The sequence below is a fragment of the Ovis aries genome, chromosome 2 (assembly GCF_016772045.2).
Source record: "Ovis aries strain OAR_USU_Benz2616 breed Rambouillet chromosome 2, ARS-UI_Ramb_v3.0, whole genome shotgun sequence".
Taxonomy (NCBI): Eukaryota; Metazoa; Chordata; class Mammalia; order Artiodactyla; family Bovidae; genus Ovis; species Ovis aries.
The window spans coordinates 70,343,124-70,362,932 of NC_056055.1; the positions used below are offsets into that span (position 1 = coordinate 70,343,124).

The 19,809-nt window shown below is 42.0% G+C and overlaps 1 protein-coding gene across 11 annotated transcripts in view; it reads left to right on the top strand.

The window, feature by feature from the left end:
- SMARCA2 (SWI/SNF related, matrix associated, actin dependent regulator of chromatin, subfamily a, member 2) overlaps positions 1-19,809 on the top strand; it is a 176,650-nt gene that overhangs the window by 67,620 nt on the left and 89,221 nt on the right. For all 11 annotated transcript variants that reach the window (XM_060410937.1, XM_027964526.3, XM_060410946.1 and 8 more), the window contains exons 15-21: positions 818-981; positions 2,338-2,404; positions 3,055-3,165; positions 5,710-5,952; positions 7,556-7,669; positions 15,582-15,689; positions 16,294-16,380. In XM_060410937.1, the coding sequence (XP_060266920.1) occupies positions 818-981; positions 2,338-2,404; positions 3,055-3,165; positions 5,710-5,952; positions 7,556-7,669; positions 15,582-15,689; positions 16,294-16,380 (894 nt within the window). The remainder of the gene's footprint in view (positions 1-817; positions 982-2,337; positions 2,405-3,054; positions 3,166-5,709; positions 5,953-7,555; positions 7,670-15,581; positions 15,690-16,293; positions 16,381-19,809) is intronic.

A 19,809-nucleotide genomic window follows, 5' to 3' on the forward strand; every position in this document is an offset into this window, starting at 1 on the left:
ATGTGTGTGTATATATATATATATAGAGAGAGAGAGTTAATCCTCTCATTTAACTAACATCTGTGATAACGGTGGTAGAAGGGAGCTCGTAGTTGGAGAGGTAAGTTCAACAATTTCGTATTTGCACCCACTCTTTCTTGTGTGTAACGTGGGAATCCAAAGCTGTGTCTCTGGTGCTGTGGTTTTGTACTTAACTGTGCTGAAGGTGTTTCCTGGGGTCAGCTGCCCTTGGGGAGCACTTGCATTGCGGAGTTTCCCTGTGAGGCTGGGAGCTTCTCCGCCAGCAGATGCCCCTGGCTCCCTGATCACTCTGCTACCTCACTTGAGGGGATCCCCGCCCCCCTCGGGGGGCTGACAGGCTCTTTATTACCAAGAAGCCTGTTTCTAATGACCTGTGATCTCCATGCCCAACCTGCCTTCTGGCTTGTTTTTCTTTAATTCTCACATTGGCTTTTTGTTCTTGGAGTGGTTAGAATGGATTTTCATTTGGGTTTTCTTCATCTCCAATAATTCTAGAATGCCATATACTGTGAAATGCTAAGTAGGGATGAACGGTAAAGCTGCTTAAAATCCCCCCCGGAACGCTCCAGCCCATCACTTCTAAATCTGATTAGCACTCAGCACCTGCCAAGCAGCGGGGTGATTACAGGCTCACATTTGAATTTCGTTTTGTGCTGGTGCTTCCCCCACTTTCCTACTGCGGGAAATCCGATGTACAGCACGGAGGAGTTAAGAAGTCGCAGCCCCACTTGAGTTGTATTAGTATTAATTACCTGTGCAGATCTTGGATAATTGAAGCAATTACTCTTCATTTCAGCTCCAGGGCCTGGAATGGATGGTTTCTCTGTATAATAACAATTTGAACGGAATCTTAGCTGATGAAATGGGGCTGGGAAAGACCATACAGACCATTGCACTCATCACTTATCTGATGGAGCACAAACGACTCAATGGCCCCTATCTCATCATTGTTCCCCTTTCGTAAGTAAAGCCATTTATTCTGCAGTTATCCTTCTTTATGTTAGAGCTTGCCCTATTTGTCATTTGTCATTTAAGGCAGAGTTGTAGCCTGTAGTGGGATTATCAAGAGCATATAATCTGGATTTAGATGTTTCATTTCCCACCCTATCTCCCACCCTGGCCTCTTTGATTGGCTACATAAGCACAAGATGAAGTGATTTTTTCCCCAGCATTTCGTGTTGTTGCAGTCTATACAGCCTGCATACCGCACAGTGGGTCTCATTCTTTATCACACCTAAAGTGGCTCGTGAAGCTGAAAGTTTTGATTTTTTTAAGATTTCCAATTTTTTCCTTCTGTTTCTAAAAGGCCACATATATTAAAAAAAAAAAGGTGTATTCTTAAATCTTCCTTTCGTGTTCCCTTTAAAGCAGAGTCTAAATCAAAATCCAGACTCTGAACTTTGTATTAAACTGCCCTCAGTACTGTGGTTTATCTGCAGTGGTGATGCCACTTTGTCAGGAGAGGTCTTCACTGTTTTCCATCACATTCCCATGTCTCGTCCACTGCGTGGTTCCTTGTGGGTTTTGAGTGGACATACCTGTGGGAAGGAATTCCTGTTCTAAACTACCCTCCTTGGATGCAGTGCATCTGACTGTGGTGTGAGGTTTCAGTTCTGTTCACTGAGGTCCTCTTCTAGATCTCACTGCTCATTACAGACTTGGACCTTGAGATAAAGTAAAGATTCTGATTTAGTGTTTCCTTCAAATTTTGCCTAAATGAGAATTCTTCACAGACCTCTTAAATCCATTTTATTTGAACTCACAGCACTTAGACATCCTTTCCATGTTATCTACATCTTGAACATGTATTTTGCTTTTTATCAATATTTTGCATGTTCTGACTCATAGATTACACTGATGGTTTGGGAGATTTTTTTTTTTTTTAAGACATTTACTGTTTTCCCCCTGCTCCCTCCTGGCAGATTTATTTAGTATTTTCATGTGCTTTTATCATTTTTTTTTTTTCCTGACTCAAATTTCTCTGAATTTGTATGGCTGTTTTTAGAGTCCCCAAATCACTCTGGTAATTGCTGTCTTTCAGTATTAAAAATGAGATGTTTTTTTGTCCTCTATGTTCATGCATTCTTTAATTTTTTTTTCCTCTCACAGATTTCTTATGAATCCTCAAACTTGTCACGCTTTGTGGCACTTGTTTCTAACTTATCTCTTATTTCCACACCTTTAAAATGAATGTGTAGTTGAGATATTTTATATTCTCTGTCCTCTTTCAAGGTGAGGCCTGAAAGTGAATGAGAGCATCTTTTTAACCACAGACTTTTATACAAACATCTCTCTGTATTTTGTTTTGTTCTACAGGACTCTATCTAACTGGACGTATGAATTTGACAAATGGGCTCCTTCTGTGGTGAAAATTTCTTACAAGGTTTGGAATGTTGTATTTATATATAGTGGAAAAGCAAAAAATAGACCCTATTTTCTTCATTCCATGTGCACATCTGTGAACTGTATTCGGTTGTAAAGTTTTGTCATGTACATCATGTACTAAACAGTGAGAGTTAATCATCCCAAGAAGATTACTGTAATAAACCATAATTACTTTCAGATAGTGAAATGCAGAAGAAAATTGTTAATTATCATATTGCGAGGTTTCTGATGAGAGTAATACAAATGACAAATATCCCATATCCCGCATGCCAGCACCATGCCCACTGTTCCTGCAAAGTTAGGCAATTACCCAGACAGCCGAGCGCCGGCAGGATGCCCCTGTAGAAATGGAGCCTTTCAGCAGAGCAGCGGGTTCTCTGCTACCTTGGGGTCACCATAATTTCCTTTTCTCTCCCTGCCCTCCCTTGGTCTGCAGTGGGAAAGCCTCTCCGTAAGAGTCTGAAAAGTACCCAGACGTGGGCAATTTTGCCAAGTACTTTCCTCCTGGATAATGGATCTATATATGATAATTGCGTGTATGTGCAGTCCTCGGTCATGTGTCTGGGCTCCATTAAGCCATGAGTAGTGGGGGACAACGCACACCTCCTTCCCTGGGGTAATATAGATCTGTATTTTCTTCCCATTCAGGGCACCCCTGCCATGCGTCGCTCTCTTGTCCCCCAGCTACGGAGTGGCAAATTCAACGTCCTCCTGACTACTTATGAGTACATTATAAAAGACAAGCACATTCTTGCAAAGGTATGTTTAAAAAAATTATTTTGTCTCGAATTATGGGCCATCGCAACTGGAATGTAAAATATTCCCCAAATTATACTCACTAGTGTAATTTGCTCATTAGATGACTGCCCTCTCCCTCTCTTTCTCTTTCAGAGTCAGATATATTTTGGTCATAGGTTTTTGCTTGCATGTGTGCTGATTTCTGTTGTGTGGCAGTGATCCTGGGATTCTCACCTATCCTGTTGTAGTTAATGAGTTTACATCTCTTAAAAGAATTTACCTGGGTTCCTTCTGCCCCTCTTTTTCTCTCCAACAGCTCTGAACATTGTGCTTGTGGAAGAAATAATTGTTTTTGTTGCCCTGGGATATTGTCAGCAGCGGAACTTCATGCCTCTTGTGTCTTTGTCTCTCCGGAGATGAGCAGGCATCTCTCCATATGGTCTTCTCCATATGAACGTTTATCCAAGCTGTAGCTTTTGTGCTCTCCCTGTTTTATGTTTATTTCCAGTGAAATAATGGGCTATGATTGTTTGGATGACTCTGGGTTGTTTCCATGACTGTATATTTGGAGCCGGGAAAAAGTTTTCTACCTGCAACCTACATATCTGCTAATTTATAGGTCCTAAACTGTCCGTTAGCCAAAAAATAGAATCTTTTTTTCCATTTATGTCATCTTGCCTCCTAATATATTCATGTAGAATGATGGGAGTAGTTTCTGTCATGGAGCAAGTAGAACTTCATTTTTTTTTTTCCTTTAGTAATTTATTTTACGCTGTGGTGTTTTGAAAGCACTATAATCTGCAACTAAGTTATGGCCAGAACTGAACAGAATCACCATTTCTGGGGTCTATTCAATCTCTGCATTAAACCTTTGCCCTGGGAACGGAGAGTTCCCTTCATGGCATCCTAGGAAATACATAAAGGAAATGTGCTCCCAGGGGAGGTTTAATAATTGAGATGGCACCAGCAACGATGCTATGTGTTCGTCTTCTTCACACTCTGAGATGAATTTGGCAGTGTCAAAAATGACATGTTTTCAGTATAACTGTGGGAATATGTGTGTACATTTGAGATCCTTTTGAGAAAATTTGTATCGTGTCTTCTGCATATGCATTTCAAAATTCATCGGAGACGCCTGGTAACGAGCTGTATTGCCTTTGTTTCTGGAGAAATGAAAATCTAGAAAAGGGTAGTAGTTTGTTTTGAGTGGAAGACCTAATTAGCAGTAGATCCGATAGCAAAATCATAGACCTTCAAATTAGGCAGGAAGGTGGATTTAGAATATTGATTAAGTACATTTTTATCTTCTGGCCTCTTTTATTGGTAAGTTTGGGACAATTGATTGTACAACTTTGATTATTCTTAAGGAATTTTCTTAGAGGAGGTGGAGGAAGTGGTGGGGGGAACCCCAAAACACCTCTGGTAGTTTCTTTTACCCGGACCTCCCTTCCTGAGTGATGTTTTATTCTTTTCCCCTGATTTTCCTGGTGCTTCTGCTGAGGAAGGCGAGACTTCATGGAATTCTTTGCTTCTCCTTCCTCTCTAAGAGCTTTGCAACGGGATCCAGGGACATCTGAACGCCAGATGCTCTTCTTGGCCATTGCCACTGTTTTGTGGGGATTGGATAGGCTTTGTGGGATATTCCTCATTGTTCTCACTTTGAGAAACAGTGACCTTGGAGGGGGCTGAAGGGTTAGACGTGAGAGGGGAAGGGGACTGTGTGTAGACTTAGAAAGGGAGATCGTGTCATATGGTCATTCTTTATTTTTGAAGTGACTCAGTCATGCTGGAGGAATATATTGTGTTTAATTCTGAAGTTTTGGCATAAACAGAAGAATGCTATTTTAGTACCGCCGTCTCTGCCAGGGAGTCTGTCCTTTCATTTTAGACGTCTTGAAACCGGGGTCCTAGACCTGTCAGGTCAGGAATACGTGTGAAGCAAGAGAGTCCAGGTTGCTGGATCTTCTAATGTTTTAAAAGAAGCTGGATGTCCAGATATTTAGGTGAAGTATTCCAACTTTTATTCTTAGCAACTAAGTTCAGATTTAAAGAAAGAACAGGAGCCAAGCCCTGAAGGTAGTAGTCAGCCGAGGTAATAGAAAAAGGGCATGAAGCCAGAGGTCTTCTGCTATAGGCACTTGCTGATGTTGTCTTGGAGGAATCAGTCATTAACCTCTGCTTCAAGTGGGGAACTATATTCTGTACTCATCATGAGAAGTGGTTATGTAGCCTTTAAATCTGGCAGGCTGTCATGACATAGCATTGATAGAAGAGGTATTAGATGGGAAGACACAGGCGCTAGTCCTGGCCCAGCTGTTTCTTTCTGGGCCCTAGTTGCCTTCTTTGTGAAAAGGTAATTAGGGATCACATTCTGTCATTTCATCCCATCATTACATTGTGCGTGACATGACTGTCAGGTATAGGAAATAAGACTGTTGAGAGTCTTTTATGCCATAGCCTGGACCAAGCATGAGCTCTTTGGTTTTCCACATCAGCACTGGCCTCTTGGGGATACTTGTGTTTTCCCTCGCTCACCACATGTTGGTGCTTCCTCTTGCGTTACAGATCCGGTGGAAATACATGATAGTGGACGAAGGCCACCGAATGAAGAATCACCACTGCAAGCTGACTCAGGTCCTCAACACGCACTACGTGGCCCCCAGAAGGATCCTCCTGACCGGGACCCCACTGCAGAATAAGCTCCCGGAACTCTGGGCCCTCCTCAACTTCCTCCTCCCCACCATTTTTAAGAGCTGCAGCACATTCGAGCAGTGGTTTAATGCGCCGTTTGCCATGACTGGAGAGAGGGTACTGGCCTAACATTTATTTTCCCCACTGCATGACAAAGAAATGAAATGACGGGACCTAAAGCTGAGACCACAAGGAGGTGTACGGTGTTGTAGAATATCAGGAAGCCAGTCAGTGGGTGGGTATGCGTTCACTCCAGGGATATTTTTCCATCCTGAGAGAATGGATCCAGTAATGGGTAAGTGATCCTAGGATCTAGGGTGTCCTAATCCCACTGTCTTTCGCCAGTGTGGTAACTAGGCCAGCAGAGGGTGTTCCTGACCGGTGGAATGCTTAACTGCTGTGGACCACAGGGAGGATAGATACAGAGATACTTGTTCAGTCTGTTTAACCACAGCTCAACCAACCAAATGTAAACCTTGAAAAAAAATATTTTCTTGTTATAAACTTGGGCTTCCCCTTAAACCATTTCCATGTTAAGAGTTTGTGTGTAAAGCCAAACTAGTGTATAATTATTTTCTGTATGCATTGTTTTCAGATTTTAATGTGAATCTCAGTTTTGTGCGTATATAAATATTCCTCAAACCTTGGAGTAGCTGTTTTCAAGTTTCTTCTTATTATTCCTTTCTCTGCCTTCTCTTAAAAACTCATTTATTAGAAACAGGGACCTGTCCTTTTGATTAGTGATTTCTTAAGTATAGGAATGAAAACACTTAAAATGCTTTACAGATATTTGTGTTGGAACCATTTGGCCCTTTAATTTTGAGGTATATTATAGGTACCCTTGCCTTTTGTCAGGAATTCATTGGCTTGCCCATTTGAAGAAGGTAACATCAATCAGCTCTGCCCCCTAGAGGTTAGTGGAGGAAGGTGAAAGAGAAAGCAGAGGATTTACAAATGGGACTGAACTTGAACAAAATCACAGCAGAGCAGAGCAATCAGGTAGAGGGGCTTAGCAACCCACCAGCATAAACTGTATATATTCTTGTTCTTTTCATGTTCAAGCTCTGTACTGTTGGTATGTTTCTGCATCTGAGACAAAGTTAAGAGCCCAACTTACTGCTTCAATTTTAAGTGCTGTGCTTAGTTGCTCAGTCGTGTCCAACTGTTTGAGACCCCATGGACTGTAGCCCGCCAGGCTCCTGTGTCCATGAGGATTCTTCAGGCAAGAATACTGGAGTGGGCTGCCATGCCCTCCTCCAGGGGATCTTCCCAATCCAGGAATCGAACCCGAGTCTCCTGCATTGCAGGCAGATTCTTTACTAGCTGAGCTACCAAGGAAGCCCTCAGTTTTAAGTAAGAACACATTAACTATTACCCTTTTACTCATGTTCAAGTTCAGTCTTCAATCAGCCTTTGTCACAATCATATCCCATCCAATTCTGAGCTGTTAACACTCCCAGTCTGAAACTGGGGGCTCTGAAATCTTTTTCATAGAAGTCAGCATTCAGACAAAGACATCTGTTTAGAGGCTGTTCTGTTACCACCTGGTAGGCAGGTGGGAACAGAATTCTGAGGTGTACATGACGGGTATAAACTTGGCCTTAATGCACATAAAATTTCAGACATATATTGAAACCAATAATAAATATAGTATAAAGAGTTATTACATGAAGTAACCTTTAAAAAAAAAGGATCAAATTCATCTAAGGCTCTCTTGCAGGTGGACTTAAATGAAGAAGAAACTATATTGATCATCAGACGTCTGCATAAGGTGTTGAGACCCTTCCTACTGAGGAGGCTGAAGAAAGAAGTTGAATCTCAGCTTCCAGAAAAGGTATGTTGCAAATTCAAAAGTTGTGATTTCTTCCCTCTGCCATTATATTCAAATTACCTGCCCCTGAAATGGTGTTTCTGAAATAGCAGGCTTGTGTTTTAGTTCCAGGTAACTGGAAAATATCTTAAAGGACTTTTTTGTTGTAGTTGTTAGAGAGAAGCTGGAGGGTTTAGTGTAGAGAGAGAATGGAAATTTGAACATTTCATCTTGGTTTCCAAAAGTTTGGGGACAGATTTTTGAAAATTACCAAATCACTGTCATTACATTTTAGCTTTAACTTACATTAACTTAACATTACATGAATTGACATTCTATTTTAACTTTAGAATTTCTTTTCTTTTTTTTTTTTTTTTTAATTTTACTAACCTTGTTGAGTTCACTCTTGTAGGCGCCATAAAAGTGTTCTGCTTTGAGCCACGTAAGGCTATGAGTTCGGGGCTTGTATCCTTATCAGAAGGCCTAGTAAATGCTTGCCACATTTCCCGGAAATGTGTTTAATGTCAGATGCTTGGGATGTCACTGTTATGATAGTAAGTGAAAAATAGGGTTCTTATTATAGATAACATCATCTAATTAAGATTCTATGAACATCTTAAGGAAATATTTTTCAGATTAGTTTTTGGACACTGATTTTTCAGGGCTTTAGGATGTCTTTTTGAGCCCTTAGCGCCACATTTTTGGACTGGATTTGGGTATTAGTTTAATATGTTTCTCATCATATTTTGGAACCTCTGGAGTTCCAAACACTGGAGTTCTGCGTTTCATTTTCTTACAGATAGATTATTTGGCATTGCGCACTGTTTGCTGCATGAGCTAGTTTAATGTAACTTTTCTCTTTAGAGGAGCCAATTCTGAAATGTGTGTTTTGCATCATTGTGCTTTTCTGTGTAATGACTCTATTTTTTTGGACAGAATGGTTCATCCTATTCATTTTTAAGTGGGAGCTGGCAAGATATTATACAAAGTTGATTACTTTACCAAGAGAGAATTTTGTCCCCTAATCCCCTATCTTTAGCAGTCAGAGAAAAATTAAATATTAACACCGTTCTTATACCACACTTATCGTAGTGAAAACCCAAATATTTAAGTGTTTTATTTTGCTAGTGAATGCATCTTGGGGATTGAATGCTGTCAATATTTCTTTGACTTCATATGGTCTTGACATCTTTGGATAACCCTCTTTCTGTTCAAGGTGGACCTTAGTTACTGAATAAGCTGGGGAATGGGTACAATGGTCATATAGCTTCCTTTAGTGTTACTGAGATCCAGAACTTACAGAAATGAAATGTTAAAGATTTTAATTTTCCCCATTCTTCCTTTTGTTTCTTAAGAAGCAACAAATACAATGAAAGACAATTATCTGAACTTACTCATTCATTCATCCCATAAAACTTCTAAATCTTGTTTACTGATTTCCAGGACTGGCTAATGTAGATAGATTTAAAAAATATTACAAGTTGAAAGTATGCCCTGTTTTTAAGAAGTCCATTTGATTAAAATACAGACTTTTGCACCATAAGGATCATGGGATGGTTGGTTATATCACAAAGAAATTCCTTACTTTGCTAAAACATTTATTTAATGGCTCTTTTCACAAGAAAACTTCCTGAGTATTGATTATTTTTTTTTAATTAGATTTTGAAGAGCATGTTTCCTGCATGAAGTACACTTGTACTCTTTAATACCCAAATTTTTATATTTGAGGTATATTAAACACCCATATATATAGACCTTGTTTGCATTTTGCAAAATTGCATAGTTTACAAAATGAAGGTTTGTGGCAACCCTGCCTCAAGCAAATCTATCGGCACCATTTTTCCAACAGTATTTGCTAACTTCATGTCCCTGTGTCACAAATTTTGGTAATTTTTGAAGAATTTCAAGCTTTTTCATTATTGTTAAATTTGTTATGGGAATCTGTGATCAATGATCTGTGATGTTACTATTGCAAAAAGGTTATGACTCACTGAAGGCTTAGAGGATAGCATTTTCCACACGTGAAGTATTTTTGATTACGGTATGTACAATGTTTTTTAGACATAGTGCTGTTGCACACTTAATAGACTGTAGTGTGGTGTAAACATGACTTATGTGCACTAGGAAACAAAAAAAATGTATATGACTCACCTTATTGCACCCTGTGTGTGTTGGCCTGGAACTGAACCTGTGCTATATCCGAGGTATGTCTGTATAATCTATGGATAAGCTACCTTTTTCCGGAGGTAACTTGGTGGGGTGGAAATCATGGGCTCTGCCTGTCAGAGTGGACCTGGGTCCCCGCTGCTTCTCTGTCTCTTGCTAACAGTGTGCTCTTGGGCATGTTACTTAAACCAGTGGGTCTTAGTGTTCTCAGCAGTGAACTAGAAAATAGATAACACATGCTTTATAGAAGAGGATTACATGGATGCAGTACTCATAATACAATGCCTGGCACGTGTTTAGGCTCCCCTGGGGACAGCTGCTGCTCCCGGAGTCCTTCCTTTCTCTATTGCCCTGCTGTTTCTGTTCCTGACTTTGGTTCTGCTTTCCTGTTCACGTCAAGTTTCTCGGTGTCCACTGGTCCTGGCATTTTACCATCACCCTTTTAAGGTGATGAACTAATCCCTTAGCATGTGTATGTAGCTCTTGTTGATGTGGTTTGGCCAGTGTCTACTCTTTGTTCTTTCTACCTTGCTAGGACTTTGATCTGGGGAAAATCTGCCACCTACGTGTTATCCTTGGGGGAAAGGAGCTTTCTTCTGCCACCATCTGCTTGTAGACACAGACATGTATGTCTTTCTCAGGCTGTATAAAGAATCTAGAAAGGCGTTGTGGTGGATGGCAGCAAAAGGCTAAATCTTTTATAGAAGCAACGCTCAAATGTTTCCATGAAAAAGAATCAATTATAGAAGTAGATTTCCATTTTAGTTTTTAATTTAAATATAATAAAATATACTCTTCTTTGGTATATAGATCTGAGTTTTGACAAAGACAGTTACGTTAAAGTGAAGTCACTCAGTCGTGTCCAACTCTTTGCGACCATATGGACTGTAGCCTACCAGGCTCCTCCATCCATGGGATTTTCCAGGCAAGCGTACTGGAGTGGGGTGCCATTTCCTTCTCCAGGGATCAAACCCAGGTCTCCTAGTTATGTTAACTGCATCACAATCAAAATACAGAACAATTCTGTCTCCCAGTGCCCCCACCCACCCAAAATTCCCTGGTGCGGTCACTTTTTAGTCATGCTCTCACTTTGCCCTTAGCCTCTTACAACCGATGGTTCATCCTCCATCCTCATAGCTTTGTGTTTTCCAGAATGTTGGAGGAATAGAATCAGACAATATGTCTCATCAGACCTTCTGCATCTGGCTTTTCATTCAGCATAATGAATTTGAGAAACATCCAAGGTGTTGGATGTATCAGTAGCTGTTTCATTTTTATTAATGGGTAGTATTCTATTGCATGGATGCAGCAGAGTTTATCAATTTAATTGTAGGACATTTGGGCGGTTTATAGTTTTTGACAGTTGTGCTTGTCTGCTGTGAACATTTGTGTATAGGCTTTTGTGTGAGCATAGGTTTGCATTTCATTTTAGGAAGTATGTAAGAGTGGCTTGGTCATAGACGTGTACATGACTTTGTAAGAAACTTCCATATGGTTTCATGCCATAGATTTCAGAACCCAGGACTTTAATAAATTTAATATTATTGTTTGGAAATCTCAATACACAAAGTGATCATGTATCACACAGTAGTCTGGGTTTCCTGTTCTAATAATACATCCTTTAAGGAATAGTGTTTAGGGAGAAACTATGAATAAAGGTTGAAAGCTTTTCCCGGGTTATATAGGAGGAGGGTCTGGGCCACTGTAACCACCTGATTTGGCTCCTTGAAGGGACCAGTTTGGTCATTTACCAACATAATGAGTCGTAGGAGGTAATTGTCATGTCCATGAGGTTGGCACCCCAGTTTTACCTGTCCTTTGAAAATAATAGTCCCAGTGGCCGTCATAAGTCTAACCTGTTGGGAGAAGCATCCTTATTACAGAGTCATATATAGATTTTATTTCCTTTAACATCAGCCCATTTTGAGGAACTTTCAAATTCATGCTCTAATCAGGGGCCGTCGAGGCTTTTGGAGACGACTCAGACCCAGCAGCGTTTGAGATGGTGTGATTCTTACAAAGGCTTCCCTCGCCTCATCAGTGTCAGTCTGCCCTTTTCTTGATGCGTGGCTCTGACGGCTTGCTCTGTGCACTGCACAGCACTCGGGCGGGGGTGGGAGGTGCAGGAGCTTTACCAGAAATTGGAGGCATGGTGTGCGATGTTGCTGAATGGTGGCATGACAGTGAAGGGCAGCATCACCCACCCCATCAGGTTGAGGGATCCAGGCATTCAAGTGCTTTAGGACAGGGGTCTCCAGAGCGCATGTGGGTGTATGTCTGTGTATATATATGTGGGGTGCTTACTAGTAGTCCACTGGGGTGTGGAAGGAAGATTTTAGAGCTTTTATTGATATTCATTTTTATCCTAAAAAGTAAAAAAAAATTATGGTTTTTTGATTTAACATACAGACCCTGGTACCCATGTGGTATTTAAGCCTATGTCACAGAGTCCAGCAGGTGACTGGCCTAGACTGTGTCGGTTATCCTGGGGATGGGGAGCGTGAGGGGGAGCACCCCCACCCAGGACATCGGTCATCCATCCACCCTCACAGTTGGGTTCTTTTGCTCTCTGCCTGTTGTCAGCGTTGTGGGTTTCCCCATATCCAGGTAAAGGAATTTTAGGATGATCTCATTTTAACTAACACCCCTGACCCTCAGGATGGATGACAGACTTTTAAAAGATCCCAGGATCACAGGTTGAAAACAAGAGAAACAGAGTAAGAGCAGGTGGACAGTGGGAAAAGTGCAGACCTGCCACCTCTCCTGTTCCTAGTGTGAATTTTCACCAGCCCCATTGTAGAGTGATCAGGGTGCTTGCATGCTAAATCACTTCACTTGTGTCCAGCTCTTTGCTCCCCTATGGACTGTGGTCTCAGGCAGACTACGGGAGTGGGTTGCCATTTCCTCCTCCAGCGGGTCTTCCCCACCTAGGGATCGAACCCTCATCTCTTATGTTTCCTGCATTGGCAGCCGAGTTCTTTTACCACGAACGCCACCTGGGAAGCCCATAAGGAGCAAAGGTCCTTGCCATAGAAGGAGAGTCAGTCAGTGAGAGATCCCTGTGGATCAGGGTGTAACTGGCTGAAAAGTCAGATGGCATCACCTTGGCCCCTTGAAATGTAGATGTAAAACAAGAGCCTAATATTGACCCATGTCCTAAAACTAACCTGTGTTTTGAGGCTTTAATATTAGCACAAGCATATGACTCATAAATAAATACATGGGCATGTAATTCATAAATATATGGGCATGTATTCAGAAGAGGTACTTTAACATGTATTCTTGGTAAGGGATTGCCATCAAAAAAGCTTAATAAACGCTTGTTTGTGAGAAATAAAAAGGAGGATTGACTGATAGGTGTGGTGATCAGGGAAGACCTTACAAAGAGCCCTCAGGAAGAGTGAGATTTAGAAAGGCAGCCCTAAGACTATAGGAAGATACAAAGACAAAATAGCTTGGACTCGTTGGGGAAGTTACAAGGAGCAAACGTAAAATACAGTTGTGAAACTTAGAATGGTGATTTTGGTGATGTGTATCACACCAGCGTCTGTGATTCCCTAGTGGTGTGAGGAAGGAGGGTTGAGGGGAGGTCCCCTTTCTGCAGGAGCCGTCAGGTCCTAGGGATGAGCTCACTTCTCTGCTGACTCAGCCCCTGTGGGGTTGTCCGGCCTCCCTGTCTGCATGGCATCACCGTGCGTGCCTCGTTCCCACACGCCCTCCCATCCAGCTCTTGGCAGCAGCTAACTGATGAGAAGGAGGTTGAGGGTGCCGGTCCCCCATGTTGGATGTGCCATCTCCTAGTGCACTTAAAGCTTGCCTCAGCAGTCCTTTCCGTTCTCAGGAAGGTGTGCACAAGCTGGTGGGCAGTGAGGCTCAGGTGAAGATGAACATCAGGGCAGAACTAGGGAGCCTGAAAGTCTTCTTGGTTATGTTTAACGTAGAGCTTAAGAAAGTGCAGTCTGGTTCAGTCCTAACTGGATCCTTGAATAGCTGCATCATTTCAGCCCAGTCACCTAACATTTCTGATGCTCAAGTTCCTTATCTGTAAAATGCAAACACCACTAGATTTAACTCTGCCCTACAGCTCTTATATGGTAAAATGGGAGAAGGCACACCAAGCACCTTTGCACAGGGCCTGGTCCATAGAAAGAGCTCAATAATATTAGCCCTCGGTGTCATTTTTATCATTATGCTTGCAAAGTCTGAAGTTGTTTAATATTTTCTTCACCATGATCAATTACATGGAGAGTTAACAGCACTTGAAAAAGTCAAAATACTTTAAAACATGCCACGATCAAGTCTGTAAAACACAAAACCCATATTAAGTGCATCCTTATTTATTAAAACTTGGAGATGTTCTTCTTCTCTGGCCAAGAAGATCATTAAAAACTTTATGGCGGGTCACTTGTTTTTCCTTACTTGTCTGCAAAAGAGCTCATCTTTCTCTAATCTGATTTGGTGCATCAAAACAAGTGGCAAAATGCTATTAATTGCGGTTCCAGCTGGCCTGACAGACCCCTTCTAAAGCAACAGTCGAATGAATATTCAGCTTCTCTTCATCTGTGACCTCCTCACTCTGGTCCTCAGAGCTGAAAATAACCTGATCACTTTTAATCAGTTTGTTAAACATTAGGCAGCTCGCTGATTTACTTTTAATCACATTCTGCAGATTTCTAGGCGTTAATCTGATGTTTATTATGAAAATTATATATTTGTATTCTGGGGATTTTTTTTAATAAAGAAAAATAATAATAGGAAATAATTAAGGCAGACTGCGTGCATTAGGAGTGTGTGAGAAGTATTGCAGGTGTGTGTGAAAACACCCGCACGTGAATTCTGTCACAGTTTAAAACTGGATTTTTCCGTTGTTCAAGTGGAAGCACACAAGGCCTTGCCTCTAAAGAAGATGATCATAAAGCTGCATTTAATTGTGGAGTCACTCCTCTCCTTCGCCTACTGTCCCCACTAGGTAGTATCCGTATCCTCTCATCCTTCAAAAGCAGAGAGTAATTACCTACAGTCAACCTAGGCGCTTATGAATCTCCTTTTAGGATCAGAATTGAGGGAAGCCAGCCACACAGGATCATTTAAAAAGATATTTTCCCCCCCAAAAAATCGGGGGATATTGGCTGGGTACTGGTTTTCCTCAAACTGGTCTGTTTGTATGAAACAGGGTATAGTTGGGAAGCAGAGGAAATGCATATATATGTGAAAGTGAAAGTTAGTCACTCAGTCGTGTCTGACTCTTTGCAACCCCATGGATGGCGGCCAGCCAGGCTCGTCTGTCCACAGAATTCTCCAGGCAAGAATACAGGAGTGGGTTGCCATTTCCTTCTCCAGGGGATCTTCCCAACCCAGGGATCAAACCCAGGTCTCCCACATTGCAGGCAGTTGGACTCTACCATCTGAGCCACCAGGGAAGCCATGTATATATATACATACACTCTGTATTGAATATATTTGAACTTGAACAGTCTGCCAGCCTCTCTCTCTCAAACGTGGAACAAGTCAAGAAATTTCAGGAAACATGACCCTGGCCTGAGTGACATATCACCTTTTGCAAGTCCCTTCCGTATAATGGTACCTTGAGCAGTGATGACTGTGGGCTCTCCATCACGCCTCCCTCCCCAGTCTCCATGAATCCAAGAAGCAGAAAGAGATAGCTTCATGATTCCAGGAGAGCCACCAGCCGCCATGTCTCAACCATCTTCTTAGGACAGGCACCTTCTCTCTCCTGCTCTTAACCTAGGTACTGTTCTTCTTTCCCCAGGTTGAGTATGTGATCAAGTGTGACATGTCAGCTCTGCAGAAGATTCTGTATCGCCACATGCAAGCCAAGGGGATCCTCCTCACAGATGGTTCAGAGAAAGATAAGAAGGTACGTTGTGGAAGGTGCTACAACTCAAGGTGCTGTCAGCTTTCTTCTTAGGGCTGTGCCGCTGGACACTCCCAGGAAGTATCCCCACGACTGCTGATTTGTCAAAGCAAATTACAGGGCCTTTTGGGGAGCTGTTATTGTTGCTGCCAAAGGAAATCCCTTGGCCTTTTTCCTGTATTGGAGCAGTTAGAAATGAATACCGTCTTGGTGTTCATATCATGAAAATAGTTCTTTTCGTGTAAGTCTGCACACAATATATCTGCCTAAGGGTAGGCTAGCATTTTAGAAGGTTTTAAAAGCCAGTTTCATCCCTGGGCATCTGTGCCATTCTTCTGTCTTCCCAGAATCCTACAGGATGGACAGTCATGTCTCAAAGCCATCCACTGGACATAATTCCCTCCTCTCAGATAACTCACATGGAAGATGGTCTATCTAATTCAGAAACGGCTGTGTAATAGTAACCGGAACTTTGGACAGTAGGAAGTGTAGGCTACCGAGATGACCTATGGCTCTTTGCTCTTTCTATGGAAACCTACTTTTTAAAAATGGGAAATAGCTGATCAATTAATAACGTATATTCTGACTCTCCTCTGCTTGTCCTTAGGGGAAAGGCGGTGCTAAGACACTAATGAACACCATCATGCAGTTGAGAAAGATCTGTAATCACCCATATATGTTTCAGCACATTGAGGTAAGCCTGCGGTCTCCGTTGTGACCCTGATCCTAGTTGTTCAGTTTCTACTAATACTACATTGAAAAAAAATTTTTATAATAAAAAAATAAAGCAAACTTAAAACATGTGGAAGTTGCAACTACATGGTCTGGTAGCTTGATAAGCAGAATTAACAGACATGAGGTTTCTGGTTATGGATTCTCATTGGCATCAGACACTTGGGCATCTGGAATTTTATAGGCAGGAGTTCTAAGTGGTGAGAAAATGCTGTAAACCAGGGCTCATTATGTGGGTTTGGGTAAGTACTGTGAATTGCCTCATTATGGTAGGTGCTCTGACATGGAGGATAATGACAGATACATCCAGCTTTCTCAGAAGGATGCTGTGAAAAAATACTAAAAGAATGGATTTATATTCATTGAAGGGAAATATGTTCCTGAAATATTTGCTCTGTGAAGATCACTGACTTTAGACTGTTTCTTAGATTTGTATTTTTCCTTTCTGGGTTCTTCTATGACGGTGTAAATCCAGGTTTTTTAATCCTGATGCTCTGGTCTCTAGGAAGCTATTTTCAGGGGAGAGGACATTTTCTGCCCTGTTCCTTACATGTGAATGAGTTTCCTAAATTGACAATTTTACCCCAGTAGGAGCCGTTGACCTGAGCAGGAAGGGAAAGGGGTCAGAATTGTAGCCTCCACTTTTCAAGGTTGCCTTGGATGTGTGCGGTCCTGGCAGCAGTTACTGCTGCTTACTGTCCACTGCAGAGGAGCAGGAGGCGTGGGGCAGGACCTGCAGGCTCTGTATTTTTCACTGGTTTATTAACAAATAAATAAATAGAAGGTTCTAGGGATTTAACTTTCAGAAGCATATTCCTAGGAATGAGACTGAAATGTTCTTGACTTTGAAGATTCTTTTTCTTTCTTCTTCTTTTTTTTTAATCCTTGTTTTTGGTAATCATGCTTGTTAGGTAAGAGTATATACTGCACCTCTGTCCATATCCTGGAGTCCTGTCCCAGCTGTAGGATGAAATTAGAATTAACTCCTGACACTGCTGTTGCTTTAGGGAACAGGCCTTTTAGAGAGTAAAAAGGCCTTGGTTTGAGCAAAATGACAATGGCAACAACTGTAGGGAGGAATGAGGGCAAGGTCCCACTGACAAGCCTCCTTAGACACATAGCAGGAGAGTCCATGGTGTGGCAATGAGTCCATACCCCAGGCCACTTTTACCTCTGTAAAAACCTGCTGTATGTCACTTAGCATCTCCAAGCTATAGTGTATTTGACTTGTCATCAGATGGTGATAGATGCTAGGGCTGGCAGAAGGATAAATGTTTAAACTAAAGAACATACGAAGTGTCGGGTAAACCAGAAATGTGATAATAAACAGGCCATAAGCTATCAGTGTATTAGTGGGGGTGGCTTGTTTGGTTGCAGGCACGCATGCTCAGTCGCTTCAGTCGTGTCTGCCTCTTTGTGACCCTATGGACGGTAGCCCACCAGGCTCCTCTGTCCATGGGAATTCTCCAGGCAAGAAGACTGGAGTGGGTTGCCATGCCCTCCTCCAGGGGATCTTCCCAACCCAGGGATTGAACCCACGTCTCCTGTGATTCCTGTATTATAGATGGATTCTTTACCACTGAGCCACCAGGGAAACCCATGTTGGATTGGGGGAGCTGAAAAAAAGGTCTAATGGTGAAAATGATTGGGATCATATCAGGTTAACCTGTCACCTACCATCTTATATTTTCTTAAAAACAATTTTTAGATATTCAGCAAAAATATACAGGATTTGTCATTGTTCAGTTGCTCAGTCATGTCTGATTCTTTGAGATCCCGTGGACTGTGAAACACCAGGCTTCCCTGTCCTTCACCATCTCCCAGAGCTTGCTCAAACTCATGTCCATTGAGTCGGTGATGCCATCCAACTATCTCATTCTCTGTCGTCCCCTTCACCTCCTGCCCTCAATCTTTCCCAGCAGCAGGGTCTTTCCCAATGAGTCAGTTCTTTGTATAAGGTGGCCAAGTATTGGAGCTTCAGCTTCCCACCAGTCCTTACAATGAATATTCAGGATTGAATAAGGATTTGAGGACTTCAGACTTATGAAAATTAAGTATCAGTCTTACTTCATCTGTCATACCAAAATGCACTTTTGAAACAAACTGGGTCATATCAGGACGGGTTGGGGGGAGTGCCTTTTACCCTCAAGCTTCTGTTTGGAACACCTGGGAAGTGGGGAGGGGGATCAGAGAAGCTAAGCTTAAGTAACATGCCCTCCTTTCCCTGCCTGTTTACATTTTAAGTAGCAGTCCATAGAAAGACAGACTTTGATTTGCAATTTTTTTAACATGAAAAACTTTTGGGAGGATATTCCTGGAAACAAGACCCACAGTGACTGGCAAAGGTATCATACTTGTGAACCAGAGACTGTGTGTGCAATTTGCTTTTGTCTTCGTTTCACTTGCTTACACATCCTTTGTTCATATTCCTGATAGGAGAAACCCAGTCTCCTAATTGGGCCCACTGCCTCCCTGAGGATCTTTAAACCAGAGAAATGAAAACAGAGGTTTTTAAATGCTGCTGATACCTGACCGTATCACCATCCACTGATACATACAGATGGAAACAGATGGAACCTCAAAAATTGAGTTGAGATTGGCCACCTGTAGGGAGGAAAGGCATGATTCCTGGAGTCAGAGTAGGGGTTTTGGGCTGTGATCCATCAGTGTTCATTTTGCCAGCGGGGCAGCATCCGGAGCGGCCAGGGCCCCTGTAAATGATGAGCATGTTTGAGAGTGGAGCCCAGAAGGAAAGATCTGGTCCCCTTGGAGGAAAGCTTTGGTGATTCAGGAGGGAAGGGAGGCAGAGAAGGGAGACAGCCGGTGGTTAAGTGAAGGTGTGACGTGCTCTCCTCCCTACAGATGGCCTCCCCTTCCATCAAGTAGGGATACGAAAATCACATGGGGAACAGCTATTTATTTCTTCCACCAAATCAGTGAGGAGGGAAATATGTAGTTAAGTTCTGTATTTTAAAAGTGGATGCCAGTTACCTGAGGGGTAGTGTACACTTAGGGCCTTATTTATAATGCAGAAAAGCACAGTGTGGAAGGGATGTTACGACTGCACTAAGCTAAGATCTGTATACTTACTACATATATCATCATCATGACTTTTACTGCTGAACAGTTCCATAATATATTGATGTGTGTATATTAATCCTGATTTGCTTCTATTAAGCTCTTCCTCTTATCTAGACTCTAAGCTCCTTGGGGGGTAGGTACTTCCTTTACTTCCTTTTTTTTCTGGTTCCCCAGTACCTGCCTACCACAGCCCTGGGCCAGCGAACATTTAATCACTGTTTAATGAGTGAACTAACGCTGTCATCTCAGTATGAGAGTCTAGAGCCTTGCTGAAACTTACAGGATATATTTCTGGCAAAGCTGTAGTCTG